General features: G+C 47.4%; 1 protein-coding gene across 4 annotated transcripts in view; it reads right to left on the bottom strand.

The window, feature by feature from the left end:
- Positions 1–22,759, bottom strand: part of Dzip1l (DAZ interacting zinc finger protein 1 like) — a 40,842-nt gene that overhangs the window by 4,951 nt on the left and 13,132 nt on the right. For 3 of the 4 annotated variants that reach the window (XM_028869963.2, XM_028869964.2, XM_037207875.1), the window contains exons 4-15: positions 22,292–22,376; positions 18,832–18,950; positions 18,006–18,167; positions 13,786–13,914; positions 10,975–11,037; positions 9,647–9,787; positions 7,041–7,071; positions 6,333–6,392; positions 5,279–5,412; positions 3,686–3,878; positions 1,116–1,332; positions 544–734 (exon numbers count right to left, since the gene is read on the bottom strand). In XM_028869963.2, coding sequence (XP_028725796.1) covers positions 544–734; positions 1,116–1,332; positions 3,686–3,878; positions 5,279–5,412; positions 6,333–6,392; positions 7,041–7,071; positions 9,647–9,787; positions 10,975–11,037; positions 13,786–13,914; positions 18,006–18,167; positions 18,832–18,950; positions 22,292–22,376 — 1,525 coding nt within the window. The remainder of the gene's footprint in view (positions 1–543; positions 735–1,115; positions 1,333–3,685; positions 3,879–5,278; positions 5,413–6,332; positions 6,393–7,040; positions 7,072–9,646; positions 9,788–10,974; positions 11,038–13,785; positions 13,915–18,005; positions 18,168–18,831; positions 18,951–22,291; positions 22,377–22,759) is intronic. The other variant, XM_028869965.2, reaches the window with a different exon arrangement.

The raw sequence follows: 22,759 nt of genomic DNA, 5'->3' as shown, positions 1-22,759 counted from the left end.
TTATAAGGGGACTTGAATGGCTAGGAGCAGACGCCACTACTTTGAGAAGAGGAATGTTCAACTCATCATTATAATCGCCTACCAGATAGAGCATGGTAAGTTTTAAGAATAATTCACTCCAATTACCAGAAGGCTTAGCTTAAGTCTCTATAGATCCCTTTTTATCAACAAGTTGCCTCCCTGCCTGTCACTGAAGAAAATGCCAAAGAACTTCCCTACACAGATAAAATGCTGCTGCTGTCCAAAGACTGTTGGTGGAGATATACTCAGGGCTTCCAGGTACCTTCTGTTTCTCCCATATAGCCCCGAAGGGATCTATTCCTTAGATGGTCTTCTCTACTAAACAAAAGGACCAGGGGAGCTCCCCAAACTTCCAACATTTAGACAACTCAGTGACAAAAACAAGGGGCAAAATTACCCTCGCCCAGGTCTAGCTTCCGCCTGGCATTTCTGAGACGAAGAAGATATGCCGAATCAAACTCTCTGGAAGAAGCTGAAGGGTTTTCCAGGGCACAGAGAAACTGAGGCCGGAGAAGGACTCACCTGAGGAAGCCAGCCCACCGGAGCCCTTGCCGGAGGGCTGGGCACTCTCCTCCGAGGTCTCAGAATCAGACCAGCCCCACTTGTCCTCCGGCTGGGGCGCAGACCTGGAAAGAGCTTTGGGGGGCTGAAGAGACACTTGCTGCACAATGTCTTCTTCTGGCTCCTCTTCAGAACTAAAAGGGGGGGTGCTGCTGCGAGATGAAATGAAGGGAACAGGGGCCAGAAAGAAAAATTCAAAAGCCAGACTTTGGCCTTTTGGTTCGTCCCAAGCCAGCCCTGGCTCCCTCTCTCAGGCAGAGGACAAAGCCCAGAGTTCCCGAGGCCCTACCCTTCCTCTGTAGCCAGGGGTTGGAGGGAGAGGTGGGAAGGGGAGGGGGGGTCTGCCCGAACTGTGAGTGAAGGATCCCCCTCTCTTCTCAGAGGCTCCGGATGAACACTACCTGAGGCACCTTCTATATGTCTGTCCCCATCCCTCCTTTGTAATGCAGAGCTCTGTGAGGGTCTAGGACAGGCTTCCTGAGGCCAGAGGCCATCACCTCAGACCCTATAAGAGGGCAAAGTCCAGAGCTCACCTCAGCCCGGGCCCAGGGGAAACAGGGGTACTGGAGGGTCCATGCACTCGGGGGCGTGGAATGGGGGTGGACACCTGGGTGAGGCCAGGGCCATGGCTGCTGTGGCTCTGAAGAGTTGGCGTAGAAGGCAGGGCTGGCTTGGACGGCAGCACCACATTCAGGGTCCTGGTCTTTGGCCGGGCCTCCCGTGTGGCCAGCGCGATCGGCTGGCTTTTGACTATGAACACAGAAAGGAATGACTTGTAAAACATGCCAATGCTGGGCCTGTAGTTCTGAAACAGAGGAAAGTCTAACACCAGAGATGATCAAGCCAAGCACAGTTGACAGCTGCCCTATATCCTGAGTCCCTCTGCTAAGACAAAGCTCCAGTTTCCTTAGAGACTGGTAGGGCATTCAGTCTCCAGGTCACGCCATCATTACAGAAGACCAGAGAAGTCATTCTGCAGACCCAGGCCGACTTTGGTCACAACCTTAACTACTCAGAACCTTGAATGGGAGAAAGCCTGCAGGAAAACTCTGCTGCCACCAGAGGTCGCTGCAAGAATACATAACTACCAAGAGCTGCCAGGACCTTTCAGTCCGCAGACAAAGCTGCTGTGCCCAAGACAGGCAGTTGGGTACCATCCCTGTTCACATTAGGAAACAAGGGGCCCTTCGATGTTTATTCATGGCCCGTGAATTGGAGAGAAAGTGCATCACAGGAAGCTAGAGCAAGTGCTTTCCATGGAACTTAACACCTAGCACTGGGTTCACTGAGAAGGGCTTCTCTCAGTAGTAGCTCAAGGTCAAAAACGTTTGTGATACACTGCTCTCAGAATTTGTTTATTCATAAGTGGGAAGGGCTAAGATGAAGGAAGGGGAAAAGCCAAACAAGCCTGCAGAGAGGAAATAATAGCTTACAGCTACTGTGTACTAGATGCTCATCAAGGCTCTTCGCATACATCTGTTGCCCGCCGCCCAAGTCCCCAGCCTATCATCAAACAGTGTCATTTTCCTGCTTTACAGAGACATGGAGCTATGGAGGAACTTGCCCTCAGCTCCATGGAACAAAGTGACAGGCACACACCTGGCTGGTCGTCCATCTGCCACTGCATCCCGCGGCAAGCTCCAGAACAAGAGGCATGGTCTAAGTCGGTGGTTCTCAACCTTCCTCATACAGTTCCTCATGTGGTGAGCTCCAACCATAAAATTACCTCATTGGTACTTCATAAATATAATTTTGCTACTGTTATGAATTATAATATAAATACCTGATATACAGGATAGCTGATCTGCAACCCCTGTGAAAAGGTAGTTCGAATCCCCCCAAAGGGGTCATGACCCACAGGTTGAGAACTGTTTGGACTCTTAGCAGACAGGTGAGCACTGGCAAAGGGCTTGTGGGGAATGTGAAGATAAGGAGACTCAGAGCAGGAAGGAAAGGTCTACAAAGTGTCATGAAAATGGATCTCTCATCTCAGTAAAGGACTTGAACCCCAAAGCTAGGAAAGGGTCAATGGGAAAAGGGGAGGCTCTCTCCTGGCTTTCTGATGACAGCAATGGGGAAAAGTGGTACCCACAAGAAGCAAGACGCCCTTCCTTTCCCCTGAAAGCCAGAAGTCTGAGGACATTTTCCATTCTTTCTCTCCAAATCCCTTTCCTCCCCATCCTGAGCATCCAGCACCCCTGTGTCTGCTGCTGCTCACATCTCGTCCCCCTGCTCTCCCCTCTCCTGAGTGTCCCGCACTCCTCTGTCTGTCTGTCTGTCTCACATCTCCCAGGACCCCTGCTTTCTCCTGTGACAGGGCAGGTCCTGGGACAAAGTCAGGCGAAGCAGATACTACACTAAGTTAGAGATATTTGGGCAAATGAGCAAAGGAATACAAGTTCAGAACCAAGCAGGAAAGCCACCTGTCTGTCAGAGACATCAGCAAGACCAAGAACTGTCCTGTCTTTAGAAACTTTAAAGTTGACCTAGGATGGGGTCTCTCAGATAATCACATAATTTTTACCATATGCTTATACTACCTGTGTCCTGTTATCTCTTTAATATTTTATATTAACAATTGCACTTTTCACATAAAATACCTGCTTTATACTTATACAAGAAATAATTCTACTACCTCATATGATTGTATGCTAGGATTTCCCCCCCAATTCATGTGAAGGAAAAGAAAAAAATAAGTTGTAAAATAAATGGTCCATGTACCAACTAAAATCATCTCTAGTGTCCCCCAGAGATATGCAGGCTGCATTTGGCAAACTTCGTGTGCATAAAGAGCTCAACCCTGATCTGCTGGACATGAGACAGCGTTGGCATCCTTCTGGCCATGTGCATCCATGACGACTTAGGAAAGGACATGAAGGCATCCTTTAATCTTCTACCCAAATCACAAGTGTCTCAACCCAACTCTGACTCTGTTTCTCCCAAGAGGCTTTCTCTACTCATTTACCCTTGAGGATCCCACAGGCTCTATTGGTCAGAAAAGCATCCCATGGAAGGCACGGGCAGCTCCCTCCTCCTGTGCGAATACCCCAGCCAGGATGGAATACTCCTCTCATGGTCTCAAAGCACGCCTGCCCTCGCTTACCTGGAGGCTGGCCGTCTGGCTGGGACGCTACAGCCGTGCTCTCCCATCTCTCCTTCGCTCTGCCGGTCACTTCCTTATTGAGTTTTTCCCTCAGACGCCAAAATTCACGAAAGCTTCTGGCTGTCTGCTCCCTTTGGCTTCTCAGCAGGGACTCCAGATGTCGGAGAGTCTGAGCTGAAATTCCCTTTGTGCCCTAGAGGAGACAAAAGTTCACCTTTGCATACACAGGCTCCCTCCTCCCTTCCCTAAAGCTGCTGACGTGGGGGTGCTCTGACTGGAGCCTATTGTGTTGGAGGGGGTGACTGGGGAACAGAGAGGGTGGGCTTCACATTGCAGCCAGTGTGTGAATTCAGGGTTTAGGAACTCTATCACAAGGCACAACACAGCATTAGGCGAAGGGCTACATCACAAGTCAACCCACATCACACCATAAGGGACTTGGATGGGGACGCACTTTCCCAACATCCTACTGAATGACCAGGTGAGAGCACAGCCTACGTCATCTTGCACCTCCTGGCACTACCATGTTCTCCCTGATTAACAGTGTTTGGAAAACTGAACTTCAAAACCAATGCATACTACTAGAAGTTCCTTGGGCTTCTGCCACCCATCCAGAGCCCAGGAAAGGGTTTGGGAGGCATCTGAATGCTAGACGAAGATTTACCAAAATTAGACATTTTTAAGTCAAAACTGAACACAGGACCAGGATAGGAAGACAGGCCAATCTCGATGAGAATTTTTTTGTTTTGTTTTGTTTTGTTTTTCGAGACAGGGTTTCTCTGTGTAGCTTTGCGCCTTTCCTTGAACTCACTTGGTAGCCCAGGCTGGCCTCGAACTCACAGAGATCCGCCTGGCTCTGCCTCCCGAGTGCTGGGATTAAAGGCGTGCGCCATCACCGCCCGGCTCGATGAGAATTTTTATAAAACTCAACTAGCTGTCTGAGTTTGTTTTGCTTGTTTTTCTAATCTTACTCACTGAAATGCAAATAGTATGTTCAATGCTATGATGCTTGGCTACTTTGATAACATGATGTGCCTTTATTTACTAATAGATGCATTCAGGCTCCATCTGTGCACATCTGGGCACAGCCACATGTTCCATACATAGATAGTGGACTTAGAGAGAGAGGTTTATACAAACGGGACTAGCCCATAGACCAGACTCAGCCAGCTAAATGCCCTCTGTTGGAGATTTGGTTAGAGACACGGGGGAGAGGGGGAGTAACCAATGAGCGGGGAACACTGAGAGGGTCAATATGAGGACTTGGAGGAAAGCAGAGACCTCTCTTCTGCCGGGAGGTGACAGAAGCTGTCCCCAGAGAGCAACGAGCACAGGAGGAAATAAATGAGTCTGCAAGGTACAGAACGAACAATCACCTCTCTGGGCGAGAACACTTTTTTGTCTTCATTATAGGGTTCAGCCTATAAACAGTACCCCTTAGCCTGGTGTAGTGGCACACTATGTTAAGTCCAGCACCCTGGAGGCTGAGGCAGTAGGATTGGTGTGAGTTCAAGGCCAGCACGAGCTGCACAGCAAGACCCTGTCTTTAAACACATAATCAAATGATAACTCAACAGTGGCCCAGGAACCGACCCTCTTTATCCCCATGCCTTCCAGCTTCTCTTCCAGGGTGTCCTCCAGGATGGGCCGGAACTGCTTCAGCCAAGTGGGGTTTTGCCTCAGAGCTGCTAACACCTTCCGCTGCTCATCACGGGACTCCTGCAGCTCTACAGGGGGAGACAGTAAGCAAGGTCAGTGCTCCCCCGGAGCCCGCCATCCCTGTACCTGCCAGTGACCCTGAGAGCCTTGCTGTACCTGCCAGTAACCCAGTCCAAAGCAGGCCACTCCCACATGTCCACCCCTGGGCCAGAAGATGACACATTTTTCCTTCTGTTTGTCACTGTCTCAGACACGCCACCCAGCTTCTACTCCCCCATCCCCTGCCAGCCTAGACCTCCCAGATCTGGGCTCAGTCCATCCTGAAGTCAACCCATTGCTTTTGGAATTGGAATTAAACTTTGGAAACAACTTGTTCCCTGGACTCCATGCTGGTCTCGGATTCCAGACCAGCTCCAGCCTTAGCCCAGCCTCCACCTGATACCCTCTCCCACCATTGAACTCTCCTACCACTGAATCTGGTGCTGTTCTGACCCAGATTAAAGAGCAGACAAGATCATCCCTCCAAGTTTCCTCTCTAGGCCCCTTGTCAGTCCTGTTACTTTGGGTCCTATCTACCTACAGCTCCTTCACATGGAGAAGAGCAGCAGAGACTATCTGAAGGCCAGTGCGGTGAGCTCCCCTCCAGGGACCAGCACCAAGTGAGAGGCAGTGGAGCAGGCACAGGGCAGGACCTGAGTCAGAAGCCAGGCAGGCACTGGCTTGGCCTCCTGTAGCCTTGTGACTCAGTGCCCCTGCAGACTGCATGTTAGCACCTTTAAACAAGATACCTGGTGCATAAGCAGTGCTTAAGAAATATCTATCGTGTGTCCTTAGCTCCTTCCAAACATAGCTTCATGTAGCCAGATTATGGTTAAAGGGAAAATAAAAAGAGAGGAGAGTAGCCAGTCTGCTTTCTGCAGTGATGGAGAGAGAGAGAGAGAGAGAGAGAGAGAGAGAGAGAGAGAGAGAGAGAGAGAGAGAGACCCACCTTCCTCAGAAGAGTCCTCCTCCTCTGTGTCCACAACAGCCTTGGGCAACTCTTGGACTTCTGAGAAGACAGAACAATTAGTGGCACCAGAACCCTGCAGCCCACCCCTGACTCAAAGAAAGGTGCAGTACCCCAGGGGAGTGTACTGGCCTGTGAGGAAAAGCCCTCCATAGACTCGTCTTTCCCAGAGGGGCAGGGTGGGAGAAACGGTCACAAACACAGACCCTGGAGCAAGAACATCAGACTCACAGGCAAGTTCTGCCTCCAATAGCTGTGCATGAGCTGACAAGTCTCTGAACCTCACTAAGCCTCGGTTTTCTTATGTGGAAAACAGAGTGATGATACCCATCCCACATTAAATCACAACATCATGAGATGATGAACCATAAGTATGCGGCATGGTGAGTTAGAAAGACTACTCAAGGGCCCAATTCTATCAACACCATACCCAAGACCCTCACTCCTTCCCTCCCGCTAGAGAAAAACCAAGCCAGGCATGAGTCTCTGGCAGCTGATGGAACGCCTTCAGCACAGATGCCCTCTCTCCCATAGGCCCTCTTCCTTATCCAGTTGGACAGCCTGACATCACAGTGCATGTCCCGTGGACTGCTATCACCAGTCTTCTACCCATAAATCACCTGGGGCATGAAAGACAAAGAGCCCAGGACAACCCCAAAGACTGATCCTAACCGCCCACTGCAGACTTACCCTCCGTCTTCCTGAGGGACAATGTCTGGATCTGCAAAAGGTGGGAGAGAGCAGGTTACAGCCAGCAGAGGACACTGAAGGGACTCTGCTCTGAGCATCAGACCTGCTCAGAACAGGGAAGGGCGGGCAGCCACGGTTGGCATGGAACTAGAATGGCTCACTACCTGGCCCCAAGCACATCTCATCTCCCACCGTGCACTGTGGAAAGACACCACACCAGGAAGAGCAGTTGCTAGGAGTCCTGGATGACACCCTGCTCAGCTTTCTCGGGGATGGGAGACCAGAATGCCATCTTCAGAGGGCTGTCCCCTCAGGGCAGGAGCCCACGGAAGCAGAATGGGACAGGAGTACAGTTGGTATGGAGATAAAATTGATGTAAGACAGCCAGGAAAAGATAGGAATTCTAGCCAGGGGTGCAGCCAGCTGAGCTGAGGGCTCATGGGAACACAGAGGCCGGACAGCATCCCTGCCCGGAGGCCTGACCCAGGCACTGGCAAATCTGCTCAGCACCCCTTTCCCAACAAGGGCCTTTTCCTCCTCGTTCACAGGTTGCAGACTGAGCAGCCGAATATGGTCCACATGACCTCAGACCACAGTAACAGCTGCCTGTCCACGTTTGGATGGAGAGTTCTGAACCAGCAAAGGGTCAAGAGTGCTAGTGGCCAACTGTTTTTGGTTTCCTGGTTTGTCTGTGTTGTCACATGGGACCAGCAAGAAGCACGTTGGCTTCTGAATAAAGGAAACACTTTCAGAAGAGAGAAACGCTAAGGAGGAAAACTATTGTCCACACTCAAGTCCCAGTTCCATTTCCTTCACAAATGCAGCTGCTTCTCCGCCTTGGGCTGTGAGACACTGTTTACCGATGTGGTGCACCCTCTCTTCCGCTTCAGCTTGGGTTTCTGGCACCTGCTGCATCATGTACTGCTGTAGTTCTCATCCAATACTGATCCCCAACTGCTTCTCCTTACCTGCCTACTCCAGCAACCGGAAAACCAATTATGTGGAGCCGGAGAGATGAAGGAGCAGTTAAGAGCACTTGCCGTTCTTGCAAAGGGCCCAGATTCAGTTCCCAGCAGCCTCTGGCTCACAACCTTCTATAATTCCAGGAACAGGGAACCCCCTACCCCCAACCTCTTCTGACCTTCAAGGACACCAGACACACACGGTACAATACACACACACAGGCAAAGCATCGTTCACATAAAATAAAAATCTTTTTTTTTTTTAATGAAGAATCCTTCTTAAAAACTATGCTCTTTCCCAGTTTCTTTAAAGTTATATTTGCTCACTGACACAGCTTTAAGTGATAATATGTCTCCAAAGCCTGGGGCTGGTGAGATGGCTCAGCAGATAAAGGCGCTTGCTGCCCAAGCCTGGTGACCTGCATCAGATTGGTGAATCTACGTGAAGGTATAAGAAAGAATGGACTTCACTGGGCCGCCCTCTGAGCTCTGCATGTATGCTGGAGTGTACATGTGCTCTCTCTCTCTCCCTCTCCCTCTCCCTCTCCCTCTCTGTCTCTCTGTCTCTCTCTCTCTCTCTCTCTCTCTCTCTCTCTCTCTCACACACACACACACACAGAATAAATAATTCTTTTGAAATGTCTTGGGAGGGGGCCTTTTTATCAACTTCATCCATCAAATGTGACTGTGATGGTTGGGGCTTCCACACTATCTTGTAGCTGCTCCTGTAAGTGACCCCTCCCCCATATTCCTATAAGTAACCCTAATAGAACGCACAGATCACCAAGTTGGACTTGGGCGGTATCTGTACTTTGGTCTGTCATGGGTTCCCGATCTGGGGTGAGTAGATGTGCGTGCTGTGTCACCCAGGCAAAGTTTTGTCACACGGCAGGTGGGCACAGTGACTGACATAATGTGGCTAGAAAGCAGAAAAGAACAGCTAACAAGGGGCAGAGGACAGGAGGAAGGGATTGGGCAGTGGCGATAACTCCAGGGCTCTGTGGAAAACAGGAACCTGAGGCCCCAGGTGGGGCTTAGAGAGAGAAGGGCAGCTTTCCCACAGACCTGGACTTCCAAAGGAGAGCCGAGTACAGGCTGGGGGTGGAGGGAGAATTACCAAGAATGGGTGAAGAGCCACAGGACCCAGCTTTAGTAGGCGCTCAGAGACCCAGCAACTTTTATCTCGCTGGCTTATTAGAAAGCCTCATCCGAAGCTGTTCCTTTACGGAAAGCGGTCTGGCTAGTAAGTTCCATCTGTGAATATACTATAAGGAGCACAGCTGTGTCCCAGCAGCCCAGCTAGAGTCAGATGTCACCCGCCACTTACAGAAAACCCTGTGCCGATTTCATCATCCATCAAATAAAGGTGGGAAGAAAGTGGGGTCTATCATGAAGGGCTGTTTGAGGTTTCAATGAGGTGACATGCAAAGCGCCAACCTGGTATCTTATGTGGTCTCTGGTGACAGAGTGAGACATTTGCTACTGGGAGGGAGGTGGCTGTAGCCTCATAACCTTGTGCCCCTCTTCACTCCCCTTCAGGAGCTTAATGACGCCAACAGTATGAACTCAGAAGGATCCAAAGTCATCCTCACAGAGAAGAGGCCGGGCAGCTGTGGGCAGTGACTACGGAAAGGACCAACCTACCGTCTCCTCTTGGGACGCGATAAGCCTGGCTTGTTCTTGAAGCTGGGCACGGAGGGCATTGATATGGCGTTGAGACTGAGCGGCTGCCTTCTTCTGATCCTGAGACAGGGTGGCATGGAGCCTCTCATTCTCTTCCCGCATCTGGTGGGCACAGGAAGGTTGGGCAGTCAGATGTCTGTATGAACCCAAGTACCCCAAGTGAGAAGGGCGAGTCCCTATGGCCAAATGTTGGTGGCGGGTCTCGCCTAAGGCCAAACTGGATTTCTAGACTGTGCAGATGGCTTTCAAACAACTGTAGCTGCCTTCCAGTTTGGGTACATTTTTGAGCTGTGCCAGAGAAGAAATGAGAAGAGAAATGGAATGTAGACCTCAAGGATCATGGAATGCCAGGCGGTGGTGGCCCATGCCTTTAATCCCAGCACTTGGAAGGCAGAGGCAGGTGGATCTCTGTGAGTTCGAGGCCAGCCTGGTCAACAGAGCGAGATCCAGAACAGGCACCAAAACTACACAGAGAAACCCTGTCTCGAAAAACAACAAACAACAACAAAAAAAAAGGATCATGGAAGAAGGTTCTCTGTCAGATGTAGTCACCTACTGAGGACATGCAGGTAAGAAAAAAGACCACTCAAAAATCATCAAATTTCTTTTCAGATAAAAACAAGAAGTGAGGAAAATGTGTTGCCATGCCACCTCTGACAGAGAGAGCCGAGGTAAAGGAGGTTATTTATTAGTATTTGTGTAAAGGAACTCTAGAGAATGAAATAAAACCATCACATGGGAACTGGGTCACCCTGCAAGGCAGTGGGAGCAAGTGTCCCCCATGGGCCAAGCTCTGCCACGACTCATGGCATCTCCAGGGCCGCGGCCAGCAGAACCTGAGAAAGTTAACTCACTTCCTCCTCAATCTACAAAGAAGTACGTTGCTATCTGTGCTCGGGGCTCAGTATGTGAGCCCTTCACTAGACTCCCTCTGAAATATCACCAGGCTCTGCTCTACCTGGTTGTCCCTGGAGGTGGAGGTTTTTCGAAGAGTCCACACATGAGTGATGTGACTGATAACTCATCAGAGTCTCAGAACACAAGAGGGCCTGAAACTCAGTATAGGATGCATGGGGTTCGGAACATGGCTGGGGGTGCCCGCTCCTGGCTAGAGAATCTGCCCGATAGGCAGATGACTCCATCTGTACATTAAAGGGGACTGGCAGCCATGCACACTGATCTGCAACAATACACCTGACAACCAGTTCTAGAGAATGTGAGCGGGAGGGGATGCTGCATAGAGAGAGGTCATGGGAAACCAAACCCTCTGGCTACCAAACAACAGCTACCTCTCTCCTCTCAGCTGCCCGCTCTTCGTGGAGTGCCTTCATCTTTCTCTTCCATTCTGTTTTCTGAAAAAGAGTAAAAGCTTTGTTTATTGGAGCCCTCTAGGTAATAAATAAATACAAACTATAAAACTATGAAGAGTAAAAAAAAAGTACTGGCTCCTGGTTAGACAGAAAGACAAGTGGGATAGAATAAAGAAACCAAACCAATTTGGGGGGAAATGGACACTTAGTGGGAGAGAGAATGGGGGCATGGATTATTGACTACTGGTGTTTGAACAAATGGCTAATTGACCAGAAAAAAAAAAAAAAAAAAAAAAAAAAAAAAAAAAAAAAAAAGCTTGGATGCCTGTTGTACGCCAAAATCAACTGTAGACAGATCAGATAATTACACATAAAAATCAAGACAGCAAAATAATAATAGTAATAATTAAGGACATAGAATGACTCAAGAAAACAAAGGAATATTTTCTTTTTAACTCTCAGAATAGACACAATAATAAAGGACAGACAGAGAGGTTGAAGAGATGTCCAACAGTCAAGAAAGCTCAATGCTCTTGCAGAGGACCTGAGTTCAGGTCCCAGCACCTAGATCAGATGGCTTGCAACTACCTGTAACTCCAGCTCCAGGGGATCCAATACCCTCTTCTAGCTCCTGAATATGTCTTCACACATATATGCATACACACAGAGACACACACATACACATTAATAAAAATAAAAATGACTCTGTTTAAAGAGCTGATCATTTGATAACTTTTACCAGAGAAACTTTACGTTTGCATGGCCAGACAACAATAAAGTAAAGTTGAAAGACCAGTAGAAGACTGGGGGGGGGGAAATAACGAAATAACCAAAGGCTGGATTGATTTCCACAAGCAGAAGCAAGGCCAAGGCAGTGGCTAAAGGCTATAACTCCAGCAGTTGAAAGCTGGAAGCAGGAAGGTCAGGAGTTCAAGGTTAGGATCCTTCTCAGACACACCACACAGCAAGTAGAGGTCAGTCCAAGCTACATAAGACCCTGTCTCAAAAGGTGGAAGAAAAGAGAGGGGGCAAAAGAAGAAAGGGAACAACATGAAGAGAGTTCAAGATCATAGGAAAAGAAAGGCTGTGTGTGTGTGTGTGTGTGTGTGTGTGTGTGTGTGTGTGTGTGTGTGTGTACAGGTATGCTTGCATGTGTGTGGAGGCCAGGTTCACCCTCCATCTTATTTTTGAGACAGGGTCTCTTGCTAAACCAGTTAGCTAGACTGACTGAGCAGTGAGCCGTGAGTCCCAGAATCTGCCTGTCTCTGTCCCCTAGCTCTGAGGTTCTAGATGCATGCTGTTCCTGTCGTTTATGTGGGCACTGGGGATTTAAATTAATATCCTCATGCTGGCATTGTGAGCATTTTACTGACCAAGCCATTTCTCCAGGAAATGATTTTATGATATAAAAATCTATGAACCATCTTTGTTGGTTAGAGTTTTTTGGGTTTTGTTTTGTTTTGATTTTGTCTACTTAACACAAGCTAGAGTCATCTGGGAAGAGGGAACCTCAATGGAGAAAATGTCCCCACCAGATTGGCTTGTAGGCAAGCCTGTGAGGTATTTTATTAATTGATGATTGATGTGGAAGGGCCCAGCCCACTGTGGGAAGTGTCATCCCTGAGGTGGTCCTGGAGCAAGCCTTGAGAATAGCATGCCAGTAAGCAGTGTTCTTCCTCTAGGTCCCTGCCTTGGTTTCCCTTGATGATGTACTGTGACATGGAAGTGTAAGCCAAACAGTCCTCTTTCCTCCCCAAGATGCTTTTGGTCATGGTGTTTAACACAGCAATAGAAAACTAACTAGGAAAACATCTGTGGTGGTTTGAATAAAAATGCCCCCCCATACATAGGGAGTGGCACTGTTAGGAGGTGTGGCTTGTTGGAGGAAGTGTGTCACTGCATGTGGGCTTTGAGGTCTCAGAAGCTCAAGCCAGGCCTAGTGTCTCATTGTCTCTTCCTTCTGCCTGCAGATCCAGATGTAGAACTCTCAGCTCCTTCTGCAGTACCACGTCTGCCTGCATGCCACCATGCTTCCCACCTTGACAATAATGGATTAAACCTCTGAAACTATATGCTGCCCCATTAGATGTTTTCCTTTATAAGAGTTGCTGGTCACGATGTCTCTTCACAGCAATAGAAACTCTGAAGGCTGTCATTCTGCAAACAGACTTCAGCTTTCTCAACCACCTTGGAGAGCAGACCCAGGAGCTCATGTTGGGCTGTAGCTGACTGTCCCTGCTGTGGCCTTAGAGCTGTTACTGACCTATACTGCCTGGACTTGAGAAAGGTTCTCCGAGTGGTGACCAGAGTAAACTGGGTACAAATCTTCCCAGCTCCGTTCAGTAGCCGGCCTCACGGTGATGGCCGGTTAGGAGTCTGAACGCCACAGAAACTGGCAAGTGGTATCTCTGGCTCTGAGTTGATACCTAAGCATTGACTACTACACCACAGACTTGTTACAAATATCTTCACATCCCAGGACACTGTCATACTTTCTGAATTGTTTTCAACTGTGCAGAATAAAGGTTGGGACAAAGATGTCAAAAAAAAAAAAAACCCACCTGTATTTGCATATATTTGTACATATCAGATAAATACGATGACTACCACGTCACCAGCCTTGCCTGGGAAGCATATTCAGTGCTTTCATACTGAACAAAACCTGAAAATATAAAGCTGTGATGTCTCTCAACTTCACTGAATCCACAAGGCAAAACCGAGGCCTCAGTGAGGACAGCTAGATTCTTGACTTGCTCTGGAGAGAAAGGCATCAAGCAACCATCAGCTCACCTGAACTTCCATCTTCTCTCGAAGGGCCTGGAGCTCCTGGGCCTGCTTGAGTCGCTCCTCTGACTCCTCATCCCGCAGAGACCCAAGGTGGGACTCGGTCATACTGTAGGACTTCAGCGCCTTCAGCTTCTGAAAAAGCCAAGAATCGTTTCATTACAGGAAGCCCTAGATGTGGCACTGGCTATTTACCACACCCCAATACAGGACCAGAAGGGTGAACTCTCCCAATCAAGAGCCTGTCCACAAACATCCACACAAATCAGCAGTCCCCTCACTAGGGGTCTCCCAAGGCTCAGCCCCTGCACAGTAGAAATAAGCACCCATGGGAATAACAAACTTGAGTGTTATTTCAGTTCCAGAGAAATTCTGCTGTCCCCAACTCCAAGCTTGCCCATCTGCTGGTCAGTTTCTTCAGGTCTAGATTAAGCTGAAAAGAGCCACACTGAGAGCCCATGTGTGAGAGTCTTCATGCCCTGAGGATCCCTACTTCTTAGACACACACACACACACACACACACACACACACACTCACTCACACACACACACACACACACACACACGCAAGCTGTCACCAGAAACAGGTATTTTTACAGTGTTCAGAGCCATGTCACTTATACCTAGTTGTTTTTTTTTTTATTGATTCTTTGTGGATTTCACATCATGCATCCCGATCACATTCATCTCCCCATCCCTTCACATCCTCTATCTTCTCTTGCAACGTCCCAGCCCCAAAATAAAATAAAATTTAAAATAAAAACAAAAACTGACATACAAACAAAAAAATTCTTGGTGTAGAAGCTGTAGTGTGACACAGTGAGTCACACAGTGTACCCTTTAGTCCATACATCTTTACTTGTGTTTATTATAACGAGTCATTGATCTGGGTCAAGGCCCCAGGCTTCTGCTACACTCTCAGTGCTGGGCCCTCACTGGGACTCCTCTTGGATCACCTGTTGCTGCCTTGTGTCATGGAGATCCTGTAGCTTTGGGTCTGCAGCTCCTACCCTTTCACATGCTCCAGCAGTTCATAGATAAGGTGGATGTTGTCGGGGTGGGCAACTCATAGCGGTGGTTCTGGACCTAGGTGGTACCCGGGTTGGTCAGCTTGCCAGCTTTCACTCATCGACACCACCAGGGCAAGCTCTCCAGCACTGCCCCGGCTAGCTCACCCACTGCAGCAGACAGCAAGGAGCAGGGCCAATTCTCCTGCTCTCGTGCCCTTGGGCGGGCTCACCCACTCCCCCACCACCAGGGCCAGCTCTACTGGCACAGTGATCCTTGAGCCAGCACTGTGACCAGAGGAGCAGGCAGGCACAACTGGATCAAAGACAGACCCTTTCTACCTACCCATGTTATACTAACAAAGCCCGTGTCTATCCCCACGCACAACCTTATGATAAGCCTTATACAGCTTTAAGAATCTTTGAGCCCGAGTTTACTCGGTGTTGTTGATAACTTTTCTCAGGCACTGCTTAGGCAATACCAGGACCAAATGTTAATCATTTCCCAGCTTGAGTATTTTCACTGGCAAATGCTTTAGGCCTGAACAACTCGGGGGAGGGGGGGTCCACCTCTGCTTTCTGCTTTCTATGTCACTGCCACAGGACAGCACACAGCTGGCTCTTTGCACCACAGACCTCCATGGCCTGTCTTTCCTGGTAGCATATCCTCCAGCAGCTGCATCAACCCCATGTATCCTAATGTTCTCTCGGCAGTCAGGAAACACAGCCAAAGTGCTCACACCTCTGTCCCAGGCAAGCTCCAAGGAGCAACACTTCCAAAATGGACTTAGCTCTCAGTGGCCCTCCTTACATCAGGATGCTGCTGCTTGTAGTTTTGAAGACTATCTCAAAGTACTTTTTCAATCATTCTAAATAGAATCTTACCTTGTTTCCCCCAGAATTAAAAAAAAAAAAAAAAAAAAAGAATGAATTGGCAAAATAATTATCAAGTGATACTGAGAATGCTGTGTCCAATTTGGTCCCTATTCTTTAATATAATAAAATGTAGAAAGGAGGTGGGAGACATAAAAACACAACATGAATAATCTTACAGGCACACAAAAAAATAAATACAATCATAGGATGTTCCAGTATTAGAGGAATGTGTTCTGAGTGAGAAAGGGAGCCATGGCTGGTAATAGATCGTGTCCTCATTTTCTGAAACTCTGATTTCCTAACCAAACGTAAGCCTTTGGCCCTTGATGAGGTGATTTCTGAACCATGGTTTCTGATTCAAATCAAGTTATTTATAAATGCCTACTGAGCAGGCAACATGTTGGGAAGTATATAGGATCGGGGACATTGAAAATGGGGAACAATGGGTAGACGGTGATGAGAGCAGAGGGCCATGCCAGGGAATAGCAGCTTGCCTTCCACGCACGCACGCACGCACGCACGCACGCACGCACGCACCCTCCCCGCCTCCCCAAATGAAACTTAGCCAGGCAAAATGGCACATGCCTGTAATCTCAGTGCCCTGTGAAGCTGAGCCAGGAGGACAGAAAGTTCAAGGCCTGTCAGGGCTGCATAAAAAGTTTGATGTGCACACTTTTTTTGTGGCTGAGCATAATGACTCAGACTGTAACCTAAGCACTCACAAAACAAAGGCAAGAAGATTGCTGTGAGTGTGAGACCAGCCTGTTTTACATAACAAGTTCCAGGCCAGCCAGGTGACAGAGACTTTGTCTCAAAACAAAACAAAATAAAGTAAAATAAAATATAAACAAAACAAACAAACAAACAAAAACAGTGTTCTGCACAGAGGCAGGAAACATTCAGTAAATGCTACCTATTGTATGCAACTACCATAGGACACCCCCCCACCCACCCCCACCCCACCCCGCCCCGCCGCCGCCGCTGCCGCCGCCGCCGCCGCCCCATATAGCCAGAATTCAGCAGATATAAGTCAGGAGAAAAATGTATTCATTTATCTTCTATCACTTTTTTTGCCCAGTAATGAGAACTCTTTGCAAAATAAGGTTAATTTTCTAGAGAGTTCTAATTAAATTCCAGATAGTGGTATGTACTATATGCTAAATTAAAGTTGTTAAAAATCTATCATACGCAAAAGAAACTAACGCACAGGGAGGTAAAATAACTCACCCAAGATCACACAGCAAGCGTGTGACAGAGCAGTGCGTGTTTCCCTGAGCACTGTGGGATTCCCTGAGTGCTGGCGTCTGTTGTCCAAGCTTACGCTGTGTCAGCTCCGACAACCGCACGGTAAGACCAGCGCAGACTAAGTAATGACTTCCGAGGGTGGGTGGGAAGAGGCCTCCGTGGGCAACGTGCTTGTACAAACCTAAGACCCTGAGTTCACCCTGACATAGTGGCACATGCTTTTAAACACAACACTTGGGAGGCAGAGGCGAGCCTGGTCTATCTACATAGTGAGTTCCAGGATAGCCAGAGCTACATATTGTGAAAAAAAGGGGAAAAAAAAGGAACCTGAGCTCAAATCCCAGCACCCACGTAAGAGCCAGGTGCAGCAGTACACATCTGTAAAACCAGGGATTAGAGCTGGAGAAAAGCCAATCCTAAGGGCTCACTGGCCAGTCACTCAAGTCAAAATTTGGTCTCCCTGTTTAGTAAGAGACCATGTCTCAAAAACTAAGGTTCGGAATGTGAGTGTGGGGGCGCATGCCTTTAATCCCAGTACTCAGAGGCAGAGGCAGACGGATCTCTATGAGACTGAGGCCAGCCTGGTGTACATACCAAGTTCCAGGACAGCCAGGGCTATGGAGAAAGATCCTGTCTCAAACAACCAAAAAGTAAATCAGTGAATTAAAAAACCTAAGGTGGAAGGTCTAAAAAGATGGCTCAGCTGGGAAGAGCACTTGCTGATGTTACACAGGACCCGAGTTCAGTTCCCATCACCCACATGAAGCAGCTCACAACGGCCTGTAACTCCAGTTCTGGGTGACCTGATGTCCTCTTCTGATTTCCACAGGTACCCACACATATGTGTGAATACACACACACACACACACACACACACACACAAATAAAAATAAATCTGAAAAAGAAGTAAGATACAGAAAGATGGCAGAAGACAACTCATGTCCATCTCTGATCTCTACATGCATGTGCATGGGACAAGCCAATCTGCACACACACACACACACACACACACACACACACACACACACAATTAATTTTTAAGAACAAATAGGTTTTCAACAAAATAATTTTGGAAAGCTTTTTGTGTTGGGAACCTACCTCTTCTAGCGTAGAGTTCTGGTTGGCAACAGTTTTAAATTCATCCCAAAATAATTGTTTCAACTTGTCTATTTCCCCATAAAGCTTGCTTCGTTCTTTTTCTTTCCATTCATCAAACTTTTTTCTAGCTTCTATTTCCCTCTGACGAGTCATCTCTACTTCCTACAAAAGAGAGAGAGAAAAAGCAATACAGTCAGTCACTTCTTCCACGTTGTAGCAAACACTTGCTGAGGACCCCAGAAGGCCTCTTACACATGTATAACCTACGGGGATCCAGAGAACTCTCCACCCTCAGCCCCTGTGGTTTAGACCCAGAGTGGTCCCCTGCAGACATGTCTTCTCTAAACTGTAAACTCCCTTGATGATAAGACTCACTTTCTCTTTCTTTACACTCCTTACAAGGCCGGTTGGTACTCAACGCCTGCTAACACAATAAACAATGAGGAATACGTGGAGGAATGAAGGCTAGTGTTTTCACTCCGTAAATATTTACACCACACTCCCCCTCCCACCACCCCCAGCCTAGATTCCAGAGCTAGATTCAAAACCAATTAGCCAAAAAACGCTGAGCCAACTAACACAAAACATTATATTCAAGTTCAGATGCCTTCAGCATCACTATGCAGAAGACCATGACTCTCCGCTCCACTTTCGGCCACACAGGTCCTTTCTGGACAAATGATAACTATGCCCCACATAAGAGAAGGTGGCCCTCTATCTGACTTCTGGCTCAGGGACACCAATGGGAATTTGGACCCTGCAGGAGTCTTCTGCATGGCTGAGCACAACGCCCTGAGTCTCCCCAACCTTTGCCCTGCACGCCTACCTGGGCCTGCCGCTGCCGCTCAGCTTCTCTCTGGGCTTCCAGCTCCCCTTGGGTCCACTGGAGCTTGGCCCGCAGCTCCTCCAGCACCTCCCCCAGTGGCTGCTCCTGCTTCTGCTTTCCTGGGGTCAACACAAGGAGAGGTGAAAAGGCAACGATGGGACATTCCTCCCTCTGCAATCACATCTCGGTCTGAGAGCAGCTTTGTCCCGGAGCAGTTCATTGACCTGGGACGAAGAGCATATCCCCCACCTCCCTGTCCCTCTGGTCCCCCAAACTGCAAAACAGAAACAGAAGAGCACTCGAGTGGGGAGTGGGGTACGAAGTGAGAATGAAATGTGACAACACAAAGTGCTTACTTACTTAGCACAGTGTCTGGCATGACAGGTCCCTAAATGTGAGCCCTTAGCAACTGTACTTCAGAGTATTTTGACAGTAATGACAGACGGACATGCAACTATCAGAGCAGTGGTTCTCAACCCTCCTAATGCTGAGACCCTTTAACACAGTTCCTCATGCTGTGCTGACCCCAGCCATAAAATTATTTCCTTACTACTATATAACTGTAACCTTGCTACCCTATGAAACATAATGTATATATCTGTGTTTTCTGATGGTCTTAGGCAATCCCTGTGAAAGGGTTGTTCAAACTCCAAAGGGGTTGCTATCTACAGGTTGAGAACCACTGTATTTGAATAACAGATAGAGAATGAAATATAAAACTACATTTAGTGACTTCTAAATGGAAATTACCAAGTACTCTTATTAAAAATCAGCCTTGGGGCTGGAGAGATGGCTCAGGGGTTAAGAGCATTGGCTTCTCTTCCAGAGGACCCAGGTTCGACTCCCAGCACCCACATGGTGGCTCATAACTGTCTGTAGCTCCAGTTCCAGGGATCTGATGCCCTCTTCTGGTCTCTGTGGGAACCAGGCACACATGTGATGCACATATATGCAGACAAAATACTCATACACATAAAATCAATCTTTTTTTAAAAAATGTTTTCAAATAAATAAATAAAAGTAAAAATCAATATTTACTTTGAAATAAGTACTACACTGTAGGCAAGCCCCCTAGAGAGCTACATCTTCACCACCACCCCCATTTTAACATTCTGTTTTAAGACAGGCTCTCGGGCTGGAGAGATGGTTCAGAGGTTAAGAGCACTGGCTATTCTTCCAGAGGTCCTGAGTTCAATTCCCAGCAACCACATGGTGGTTCACAACCACCTGTAATAAGACCTGGTGCCCTCTTCTGGCAAGGACACATGCAATTAGAACACTGCATACATAATAAATAAATAAATAAATAAATAAATAAATAAATAAATAAATAAATAAAAGACAGGCTCTCACTAAGTTGCCCTGGCAGGACCTTTCAATTCTCCTGCTTCAGCTTCCTAAGTGGCTGGAATTAAAAGCCTATGCTGCCAGATAGGCAGAACAAGCAATTCTGGAATGCAGCACTATTTCAGTTTTAGTAAAGTAATCAAAGGTAAGTGTAGACTAGAAGAGCCGGCAGCAAAATTGACTTAAGAACACATTTCCCAGGGCTGGAGAGATGGCTCAGTGATGAAGAGCACTTGCTGCTCTTCCAGAGAACCTGAGTTCTGTGCCCAACATCTGTGTTGAGTGGCTCACAACTAACTGCCTGTAACTCCCATCCCTAAGTGACCCAACGCCCTCTTCTGGCCCCTGTAGGTAAATACACACACACACACACACACACACACACACACACACACACACTTGTGGCATACACACAGAGAAACATACACATAAATAAAAATAAATCTTAAAATAGAAAAAGAACAGTCCCTTCTCCTTCTAGAAGATACAAGGATTTACATATGAGAATGTTAATCCTCTGCTACACAGTAAGGAGATTTTTTGGTTACTCAGATATTCTGCAGAACAATGCAAAAGAAACTGATGGTCACATCATGACATTCTGTTCAGTTATTAAAAATTGTGTTTTCAAAGATGTTTTAGGGCTCACAGAGTCCTGCCTAGTGTGCACAGCGCCTTCTTTTTGATCCCCATTACTTTGCATAAGCCAGGCATGGTAACATACATCTGAAATCCCAGTGCCCTGGAATCTTAGGCAGGAAAATCAGGAGTTCAAGGCTAGCATTAGTTCAAGACCAACTCTTTAAACAACAACAACAAAAAAAAAAAAAAAAAGCCAGGCAGTGGTGGCGCATCCCTTTAATCCCAGTACTTGGAAGGCAGAAGCAGGTGGATCTCTGCAAGTTTGAGGCCAGACTGGTCTACAGAGCAAGTTCCGGGACAGTCAAGGGTACACAGAGAAACCCTGTCTCAAAACAAACAAACAAAAAAACTGTAGTATATTCTCAAGCAATCATCAAAAGTGATTTTTTGGGTTTTTTTTGTTTTGTTTTGTTTTGTTTTGTTTTGTTTTTTTGGGGGGGGGTTTCAAGACAGGGTTTCCCTGTGTAGCTTAGCGCCTTTCCTGAAACTCACTCTGTAGACCAGGCTGACCTCGAACTCACAGAGATCTGCCTGGCTCTGCCTCCCGAGTGCTAGGATTAAAGGCATGTGCCACCACCGCCTGGCAAAAGTGATTTTTTATATGCTTGCAAATATATGGAGAAAAATACATCAAAATAATAACTGCCAGTGATAATGCCCATTGTTTTTATTTTTCTTTTCCTATGTATCACCATGTAGTTAAGTTTCCATATCTAAGACATATTTTTACAAGAAACTAGTATTTAAGACATAGACTATTTTTCCTTAATAATCCCCAGTATAGAACTATGAAGAGAGATGTAAGTGCATAGTTAAATGGTACTGCGTTAAGCATGCTCTCTCTCTCTCTGTGTGTGTGTGTGTGTGTGTGTGTGTGTGTCTCTAAGGACTGAACCTAGAACTTCACTCATACAAGCAAGTCCTACATTACTGAGTTACATTCTCAATTCTAAAAATTCTTTTCTTCAAAGGGAATTACTATGATGGGAAATAACGATGTTTTCCTCAATGAAATTTTTACATTATTTATGCATTTATTTTATTGTACTGATATTTCTGTTGAACTCAAAAAGTACATGTAACTTTATGAGTACAGCACAAGGCCTTGCTGCGCCTTTGGAATCTGAAATGGTAAAATTAAATAAAGTGATTAAGTCATGATAAGCTCCAGTACACAGAACGGCCAAAGAACTGGTCTGACGGCTCATTTGCCCCATTTATGCCCAAAGCCAGCCTCAGAGGGCTTCAGATGAGGCCGAGGAGACCGAAGGCCATTGAGAGTCACTGTCTGCTTCAGGCACAGCGAAAGGTACAAAAATTCAGAGGCAAAGTGCTAACCGCTGTCACTCATAGAAAGGAAAAAGATACAATGAAACCTGTCTGATCCCTCTTGTTCCCTAGCAGGTTCATGTGTATGTGCCCCACTCACCAAATCCCAGCCCAGCAGCTCCCAGATGCTGCCCCGACTCACCGACTTCTGTTGTGCCTGCATGCCTGCGCTGGATGTGGCCCCGGAGAAAGGTGGCATTCATGAATGTCTTGTCACACAAATGGCACTACACAGAGGGGAAGCAGTTGAAAGAGCGGGGTTAGATCCCCCAGAGAGCACGGGACTTCCCTGCATTGAAAATCTGCCTCCACGGCGCCCGTGGGCTGCTTCAGAAATAGAAATAATTTGAAGGGTTGGGAGTGTGTGAGACCCTGGGTTCCCATCACCATATAGATAAGGAAAGATTAGTGGGAGTGGGTAGGGAAGGAAAATAGGAACCCTGGTTTTCAGTAGAATACAAGGCCGGTGGAAAGAACCACCACATGCCCCAGCCCCTTACAACCGAATGTGACCATGTCACTAAATTCTAGTCATTATATATAAGCAGAAAGCAATTTCTAGGAAGTGACTTTTTATTTAAGTCCTGGTGGAACAGACCTTTACCTGGAG

Source organism: Peromyscus leucopus, chromosome 7, assembly GCF_004664715.2.
Source record: "Peromyscus leucopus breed LL Stock chromosome 7, UCI_PerLeu_2.1, whole genome shotgun sequence".
Taxonomy (NCBI): Eukaryota; Metazoa; Chordata; class Mammalia; order Rodentia; family Cricetidae; genus Peromyscus; species Peromyscus leucopus.
The sequence above is the reverse complement of the archived record's forward strand: the minus strand, read 5'-3'. Positions and strand labels throughout refer to the sequence as shown.